Here is a 9,920-nt window from a genome sequence, read left to right on the forward strand (position 1 = left end):
TTCTCAAATGTGACAATCAAGCAGCACTGGCCATTGCAGCAAACCCAGTTCTCCATGAAAGAACAAAACACATTGAAATAGATTGTCACTATGTTCGAGATATGGTCAAGAGTGGTGAAATACAGACTGAGCATGTTCTTTCCTCAAATCAACTTGCAGATGTCCTCACCAAGATTCTGTCTGTCAAGCAACAATCTGATCTTCTTCTCAAGCTGGGAGTTCGTTCTCCTGCCTCACAGCTTGAGGGGGGGGGGGGGGGGTAATGCAAGACATAAATTTGCTCATCATTCTCTCTGTTTTAGCTCCAAGGACTTTTTAGTAATATCTCTGATTGTAGCCGTTATTTCTATTTGCTTGTAATGATCATGTAATGCTGATTGGCTATTTGCTTCACCAACTTATTTGTCCTGTAGTTGCTATATATTCAGCTGTACTGAGTCCTTGGAATAATAATGAGAATGACCTAAAATTCTTCCTGCCTCTTTTCTTCTCTGCTAATCATTCTTGCATTGCAAAGTTCTGAGCTTTATCTCCTTGCACTCATCGATCTGACTCACTTTTCACAAATCAACTAAAAAAAAAACCTAACCTCCTCTCTCTCTCTTCTCTTTCCTAAACTTTAGCCTCCCCTGTCAATTTTGAAGGGGCTTCTATCGGATTTCACCGGTGGAAAGCCCCAAATTTTATTTCTTTTCAAGTTTTTTAATTTGTTCTAGGTTACAATAATGTCTCTCTCGAAAGAGAGGGTTTATCTCCTTCGAAAGACAAGGTTTTTTCGATCTCCTTCGAAAGACAAGTGTTTTCGGACTCATTCAAAAGACAAGGTTTTATTTGTGTTTAATTTGGTCTCTGGTTGTGCGGGGCTACTATTGATTATGGCTCGGATTCGGGTTACGGAATCAAAACAAGAATTTTCTTTCTCACAAAATTGCGAAGCTGCGACGGATCCACTCAAAAAGTTGTATGAGACAATGAACCGAGAATGTGCCGAATTGTTATATTTATGTATTTGGATTCTTAGCCCTTCCCCGATTAATTCTTGTTTGATTTTCCTAAATTCGTTTTCATTATCGTTAATTGTCAATTGTAGATGTCGTATGACTATTATTAATGAAATTTAATGTCCTTTGGACTTCTTTCAAAAAAAAATCAGGGCTACCGAGTTTAATTTATAACTAAAATAAGTTCTAATAAGGGCTAATAAGTTCAGATAAGTTCTGATAAGATCAGATAAGTTTAGATAAGTAAAAATCAGGTGAATAGAACACACCCTTATACTCCGTGATTAAATTCGGTAATCTAAATAACAATTTTATTTATTTATTTGTTAAATTAATTAGTTGTGCTAAAAAAAATTTAAACCGCTTTTATCGGTTCAAGTGCTGATTTATGCACGTCTTTGCTTTCACTTTGGTCAGACCATTAAAAAAAACCAACAATTTATGAAATTAGACTCAATCAATGATCATCGTGTCTTCATTCATCATCATCAACAACTTCTTTTATCTGTTCCCAATTAGAATTTCAAGAAATTAGTATAAAATTACATTAATTGGTAGGAATTAAGGTGAGTATATATCAACTAAATTATAAAATGAGCGTGATTCAAATCCTTTTCCGGGTCGATGAAATCTGCAAAAAATATGAAAAATACGACGTTGATAAGCAAAGGGAGCGCAATGCTACCGGTGATGATGCCTTTGCACATATCTACGACACCATTGAGTCTGATATCGAGAAAGTCATTCATGTATGTGAAATTAATCAATTTTTGCGTGATTTTAATTTTACCTTTAGAATTTATGAATAAAATACAATGTATGTATATGTAGATGATCACCTTTGATAATATTCAAAAATAAATAATGTTAATGTAATGTGGAGAACAGAAATCGGAGATGGTGGCAATGGAGACGAATAGAGCCAAGGCGGTGGCGATGAACGCCGAGATAAGACGGACCAAGGCCAGGCTATTGGAAGATGTTGCCAAGTTACAAAAATTGGCTTACAAGAAGGTCAATTCAATATTACTTGCCTTTTTATGATTTTGTGATCAATCAAATATTACTTAGTATAACTTAGCTTCATAATTAATCAAATGTTGCACTAGTTTCTGATCTTTGCTTTGAATTTTGTGTTTATATGGTGTATATGTTTCTCTTTGTTAAAACTATTAATGGATGCCATAAAAGAATTTGTTCCTATTCTACTTGTAGACATGTTCAACATCATTTTCTGTCTCTTTTTTTTTTTTTTTTTTTTTTTTTTTTTTTAATATTCTATCTAGACTTCTAGCTAGGGTGTACATAAGCATAAGGAAATAATGTGGATACCCGAGTAGGCGAGTACAAAATGAAATCTTATTAGATGCTTTGTTTTTATTAAGTGATCCAACTCTCCAAGTAAAAAGATGAAGACCATTGCAGCTCGATAGCTTTGCAACTAGAGGTGTCAAAAACTGACTTGATTGATCCAATTTGAAACCAACCTATGTAAAAAAAATCCAATTTACATTTTCAATTTATGAACATAATAATTTTGCATGACAGAAATTTGGAAATAGACTCAACCTCACCAAACTCAATCTAAACGTCCGAATTGGAATCTTTTACCAAAACGGCTATTTTGACAAAAGTATTTACCAAAACGGCTAATTATAAAAATTAATTCCCAAACTAGCTAATTTATTAACTTGAAAGGAATTTATCTATTTCTTATTTCCTTTTAACCAGTTTGGTTCACTTTTTTTTTTTTTTAGTTTATTTTTATTTCCTTAAAGATTTTTTTTAAGTTGGAAAATTAAAGCAGTATACAAAACTACAAAGAACGTAAATAGTCGCAGACTTGCAGATCCCTAATCGATTAAAATAAAATAAAATTTAAAGCCCTAATTTTTCATCTTGATCATATCAGTTACAAAAATTTGGAATTTCAAGTCTTATTGTTCTATCGAGATCACCGTAAATTTATACGACAATAAGGGATTTTAGGGTATTGTTCATCGATCTTTTTCATGTCTATTAAATTAATTGTATACTCTTTGTTTATGTCGGCTAGAATGAATATTTTTTTGTTTAATGTGTATGATGAATCAAACTCACATATATTTATTTCTATCTTTGTGTGTTAAAAAAAAAGTTGTATTTTTTATTTCTTTTGTTGATTGGAAGTTTAGATCTTTTTTTTTTTTTTGAGTGGTTGTTTACGTTGTGTAACTTTTTTAATAATTGAGAATTGCTGCATATATATTATGTTGATTGTTATTGTTCAAATTAATGGGATAATTTAAACTATGGAGTTAGAATTTAAATAAAACCAAAATTAAAAAAAAAAGGGTTCAAAGGAATATAAAAAATAAATAGCCGTTTTGGTAAAAGATCCTCCGAATTGACACTTATATTTGCAATAATATAAATACGATTTTCATTTAATGTGACTTTAGATGATCAATTTGTGGTTATAGGTAAAAGGACTCTCAAAAGACGATATGGTTGCTCGAGGTGACTTGGCTATTGCGTTAGGCGAAAGAATCCAAGGAATTCCCGATGGAGGAAACAATGCCAAAAATGATGGATGGGCGAGTTCAAGCAATCCTAATAACATCAAGTTTGATATGCAAGGAGGTACGTTCATATATAGTCTTCATACCATGCAAGTATGACTCCTTGTATAACAAAATATAATTAAGCATCATAATATTGATATGAATCACGTGTGGCTTATTAAAGTGAGACGGAAAAAGCATGTGTATAAATATAACTGATAGTTCGCATTATATAGAGATGATACAAGGGGTAAAAGTGATTCTACGGTTAACTCTAATGATTGTTTGGGTTACATCAATGCAAACTTCAGATTTACACTTAAACGATGGATTTTTCCAAGAAACCGAGCAATCGAGTCAGTTTAGGCAAGAGTATGAAATGAGGAAGTTGAAACAGGCAAGTACATGTCCATAAACATGTTACATTTAGTATTGAGGTTTGTGTATAGTAGCTTGCTTGAACAAATTTTGGTATCACTATAATAGGATGAAGGTCTAGATATCATATCTGAAGGACTTGAGACTCTGAAGAATCTGGCGCATGATATGAATGAGGTTAGTCTGTCATTTTCTAATACTTTGTACTTTATGTTGTCTTTCACAGACGACACCAAAAAGAAGTAATTTTAAGGGATGTACATAGCAAATACATCGTATTAAGTTAGTATGGTGTTTATTTATTTTATCGGAAAATTTCATCAATAATCCAACCTTTCACTCATTCTCCCAAAATAATCCAACCTTTCGATTAACCTTGAATAATCCTAAGTTTTCCTATTATTCTCTCCAAGCAACCTTAGCAGGTCACCTTACCCTTTATAACCGGTTACCATCCACGTGGCACTTCTTAATTGGTCAATTTTTTTTACTTAAAAAAATATTTTTAATTGAAAATAAAAATTAAAAAAAAATAATTAAAAAAAAAAATAAATTCTTTCTCCTTTCCCTTTCCTGCCCGTTTCTCTCTCCTCTCCCTTCCTCCATTATCACCACCTAAAACACTCACCACCATTTACGGACTACAGTACCACCACCTACAACCACCTCAACACCACCTACATCACCAAGGCCACTCAACACAACATCCATCCACTACCAATTCAAGTACCAACCCACAATTCAATCGCAAACGATGCCCTCAATATCATCATCGATCACCCACAACATCAACATCGTACGACCGCAACCCAATTCAGCCCCAAATTAAATTGAGAAAGAGAGAGAAGAGAAGGACAATGGTGCGGGTTAGGGTTTTGGTTTCTAGGTAGGTGGGGTTGGGGTTTCGGGTTTTGGGTGGGACAGGATTTAATGGTTTTGGGTTGGGGTTTCGGGTTTTGGGTGGGACAGGGTTGGTGGTTCGAGTATGGGTAGGAGTGGAGGGAAGGTTTCGGCACTACAAGAAAATAACCTTTTCGTTGCGATTATATTAACCTTTAGTATCGATTGTAATTGCAACAAAAAACTTTCCCAACGAATGGTCATTCGATACAATATCCCCCGTTGCCTTAGGCTTTAGTAGTTGTTTTCAATATCGCTGGGGTTAACCTCAATAATCGATACGAAAAACTACATCCAATCGTGGTGATTATTGTAGCGATTGCAATCGCTATAAATGTGTAACTCATTTTCTTCAAAAAAAAAAAAAAACATGCGTATGATCTTTACAATATTCGAACATGCAACCTCAAACTCTTATATTAAATGTTTCACCAATAAGTTATGACATAATTTATGTATTATTTGTCAAACAATATTTATATATCTAGTGTTGAAAAGGCTTTTCGTATCGATTTATAGGATTTAGTGGCGATTGTAAATGATACGATTTCTCAAAATTATATAAATGTGTAAAAATAGTGTGGATATGTATTATTATGTTTTCCGTATTGATTTTATATGGGAAAACCATGGCGATTGTAAAATGATACGACTTCCTTTATTATTTCACAAACAGACTTGCATATTGTAGCGAATGTACAATCGCTACGAAATAATCGCTACGAAAAGACATTTTACTTGTAGTGCGGGTCTGGGTTTGGTTGTGGTGGGGTAAGTGGTGGCGGAGGTTGTGATGGAGGCGGGGAAAGGGAGTGGTTGGGGAGAGGTTGTTGGGCGGTGGTGGCGGCAAACCAGGTAGGGTTAGGGAGTGGCTGGGGGGAGGTTGTTGGGTGGTGGTGGTGTTTAAAGGATGGTGGGTATCCATCCTCCATTGATGTCACTATGTCAGGTCTTGGAACTAAGGAGGAAGAAGGAGGAAAGAATAGGAGGAAGAAGGAGGAAAGAATAGGAGGAAAAAAAAAGGGAAAATAAAATAAAATAATCTAATGTTGACTTATTTAATTAGTCGGTTGCAGGTAAAATAGGTTTGCTAGGAGAGAATAATAGGTGAACTTAGGATTATTCAAGGTTAATCTAAAGCTTGGATTATTATAGAAGAACCAGCGAAATTCGTACCAAGGATCTATACTCTATACTTAGTATTTAAAAACCATAACCAAGAAACTAAGAAAGACACATGTCCCCATCTATTCTATTACGTATTACACTTCTCTAACCATAGTGCCACATGTCATCTTACACTATTAATTTTTTATTACACCATATTTTTTTTAATTTACTACTAGAAAACAGGCAAATTCCGACGGACTGGTTCCGACGGATATGTAATTCCGTCGGAAAATTTGAAATTTTCGACGGATTTTTTTTCCGTCGTATATTTTCGACGGATTTAAGCAATCCGTCGGAAATTTCCGACGGAATATAAATCTGTCGGAATATTTGTACTTTCCGACGGAATAATTTGTTGGAAATTTCCGAGGATTTTCCGTCGGAATATAACTTAAAAAAAAAGAAATAAAAGATATTTCTTAAACCCTAACCCTAACCCCTTTTTCTCTTCCGCCTCTTTTCATCTTTCCCTCTCTTCTTTCCAGTCATTCTCTCTCCTGGTCCGCCTCTTTTCTTCTCCTTCCTCTCTTCTCTTTCTCTCTCCTCCTGGTCCGCCTCTTTTCTTCTCCTTCTTTACTTCTCCATCTTTCTTCTATCCTCTTCTGTCCGCCTCTTTCTTCTTTCCTCTTCTTTCCCCTCTTTCTTCTATCCTTGACCAACAACAACCAACACCACCGTACCTACTTCACCAACAACCAACAACAACGGAGACTACAACACCACAATTACTGTGCATCAACAACGATGACTATGACAACATCGGCTACGTGCGACAACGTTAATTGCGAGAATCATCAACCGCACAACTGCACAAGTATTGTAGATCTTGTTTAATTCAGAATAGGTTGTAGATCTAGTTTTATTTTTTGGTTAATTTCTGATTATGTTTAAATTTTGAAGTAATTGTAATATTAGGTTATAAATTTTATGGATAATTGTATATTTATTTAATTAGTTTTACTGTAATTCGTTTTTCCCCTGTTTCGATTTTTTTTTTATTTAATTTCGGAATTAGATCTGCTGGTTTCGATTTGGTTTGGTGCTAATTTCATATTATTTGTGGTAGATTTCGATTTATTTTTTTGTGGACGGAGGTTTGGGGCTGGTGTGAGGTGAGGCCGTGGTGCTGGTGGATGTTGGGGTTGGTGTGAGGTGAGGATGTGGCGCTGGTGGAGGTTGGGGCTGGTGTGAGGTTGGGGTTGTTGTGAGGTGAGGTGAGGCCATGGGGCTGATGCTGGTGTGGGCTGGTAGTAGGGGTTAGGGGGCTAGTGGTGTGGGGTGGTGGGAGGCTTTTTTTTTTAAAAAAAAACCATTTTCCGACGGAATTTCCGTCGCAATTTTCCGACGGAATGCAGTCCGTCGGGAATTTCCGACGGACTGTTTCGGGCCTGAAAATCACTTATGACGGACTGAATTCCGTCGGAATAGTGTTTCCGACGGAAATTCCGTCGAAAAACTCCCATTTTCCGACAAAGGGTTTTCCGACAACCAGTATCGACGGAATTTCCGTCGGAAAACAAGGTGTTTCCGACGGAATTTTTCCGTCGTTATTTGTCTGTTTTCTAGTAGTGATTCTTTCATTAAACTTATACTTCATCTTTCATACACACTTCATCTCTCCCCTTTAATTCAACCTTTTCCTATTCTCTCTGTAATTTTAGTCCTTCCACCTTCTATTTAAGCCTCTTTTTCGATTAAAGTTCCAAAATTATAATTTCTTTAATCATGTTTCCGATTACATATTGTACCCTATAATGACTTGCTGATATTTCCTCACTTATCTCTCAATACAATTTTTCCGGTTACATATTATACCCTATAATGACTTACTGATATTTCCTCACTTATCTCTCAATACAATTTTATATGAATAACCCGTGCATTGCACGGGCCAAAAGGCTAGTCGATTATAATATGGATTACTAGAAATGATCTCAACTTTCTCTACTTATATGCTTTATTTTAACCAATTACGAGTGTGTAAAACATTAGCCATTCCGCCTTTGCCTGTTTTTATGTTGCATTTTTTAACAAGATCTTGGTCAAAAGAAAGTTTTATTGGCTAATTATTAAGTGCTTTAAGCCTCTAATTATTAGTAATAAAAACCTTGTGTTTAAGCTCACAACATAGAATTTGTTTCGGAAATCATGTTGATTAAATTGAGATACATTGTTTTCACTGATAAATACAAATAAAATTGTTTGGTTTTCTATGGTGTACTAATAACCCTTTGTTTTGGTTCCTTCTTATTCATAGGAGCTAGATAGACAAGTTCCCTTGGTTGATGAAATCGATACAAAGGTTAGATTGCTTAGCTTCTTCTCAATTCATTGTAACTTTATAATTATTATACTACCTCTGTTTTTATTTAGTTGACACGTTTTGATTTTAGCACTATTCACACATCTCCCTTTGACCATGTTTTATGCTTTATACGTAATGAAAGATATAGTCATGTGGGATCTTATTAGATTTGTTACGTTATATACTTTAAAATATCAACTTTTCATAATTTTGTTTATCGATAATTAAAAATATTAATGATTGAATAAGTGCATTAGCAAACGTGACTAAAAAAAGTGGAGGAAGTATTAATCATTCATCAATATTTGTAGCTAGGGAAGAACTTAAGTTTTAACGATCGACGTAAAATAGTAAAATACCTAAACCGAAACAACGTAGCATCATTTGACTATATATTAAGGGTTTAAAGCATGAGACCGAGTTATCTTTAGCATGCAAGTAGATCGACTAATACTTGCTTTTATCTCTTGTTTCTATGCTAATTAAGGTTGACAAGGCCAACACTGATTTAAAGAACAACAACGTCAGGCTCAAACAAACACTTCACCAGGTACAAATTACTTTTTAACAAGCTGCGTACATATTTGAAATTTTTTAGATATATCCGGGTCTATCTATTTATTTGCTTGTTTAGGTCCTTTTATCTACTTAAAATTTGATAGACAATATGAAAATTTTGTATGTATGATCAGATAAGATCAAGTCGAAACTTTTGCATTGACATCATCTTGCTATGCGTGATTTTGGGCATTGCAGCTTATTTATACAAGTAAGATTTTACTTATCCTATATATATCCATCTATTTTATGAGAAAACACATACTACTAGTATGATACTAGTACAAAGCTCACTTAAAATATAACTATTTTTTATAACTAGTTACTACCTCCATTACACATTATTTGCAACAATTTGACTAAAGTAGAGAGGAAAAACGTTTAATCGTTGCAAATAATATATAACGGAGGTAATATTTATATAGGTAAACCTCGCTTGCAATACTCTCTTTTGTTTTTTGGTTAAACGTACATGCATGTACTTTGTATATGATATTGACTCTAATCTTTTTAGTCGATAATTTATAAATAAAACTAACAATACGATATTCCATTTTTGTAGTGTTTTGCAGTGAAACGATTTCAGAGCTTTCATGGACTCTGGCAATGGTCTATATGTTACCAAATTCATTGGTCTCTAACTATGCATTTCCACATTGTTATGTTATCACGTTCACACACGGAGTACCGAGTATTTTAACTTTTCTTTTACGAGTATCAGTGTATCACTTATAAGTTATAACGTGTATGGGATATCGTCTTTTTTTTCCCTATGTTCATTACATACATAAATATATACTAGTATTCATGATTGATGTAAAGCTTGAAACTATTTATGTGATTTTGGCGTATGACGACTTTAGAAAATCTATCTATTTAAATTATAAAATAAATAAATAAATAAATAAAAGTCTAGCTAATTAAATATTGACTGTGTCACTTGATTTGCTAAAAGGAGTAGTTACCAGCTAGTCATCATCTAATTCTAACGGATACCCCCAAAAGTGTATTAAGTTGGAAAAAACAAATGTCGTTTTAATTATTGTGGAGTGATTGAAGCACTGA

The 9,920-nt window shown here is 34.1% G+C and overlaps 1 protein-coding gene across 1 annotated transcript; it reads left to right on the plus strand.

The window, feature by feature from the left end:
• The first annotated feature begins 1,396 nt into the window (after positions 1-1,396).
• Positions 1,397-9,070, plus strand: LOC110695393 (syntaxin-72-like). Its single transcript, XM_021872630.1, has 8 exons — positions 1,397-1,750; positions 1,890-2,015; positions 3,464-3,623; positions 3,856-3,941; positions 4,031-4,099; positions 8,250-8,294; positions 8,785-8,847; positions 8,990-9,070. The coding sequence occupies exons 1-8, from the start codon at positions 1,595-1,597 to the stop codon at positions 9,068-9,070; spliced, it is 786 nt and encodes a 261-aa protein (XP_021728322.1). The 5' UTR covers positions 1,397-1,594.
• The last annotated feature ends 850 nt before the right edge of the window (positions 9,071-9,920 follow it).

This window comes from Chenopodium quinoa, unplaced genomic scaffold, assembly GCF_001683475.1.
Source record: "Chenopodium quinoa cultivar QQ74 unplaced genomic scaffold, ASM168347v1, whole genome shotgun sequence".
Classification (NCBI taxonomy): Eukaryota; Viridiplantae; Streptophyta; class Magnoliopsida; order Caryophyllales; family Amaranthaceae; genus Chenopodium; species Chenopodium quinoa.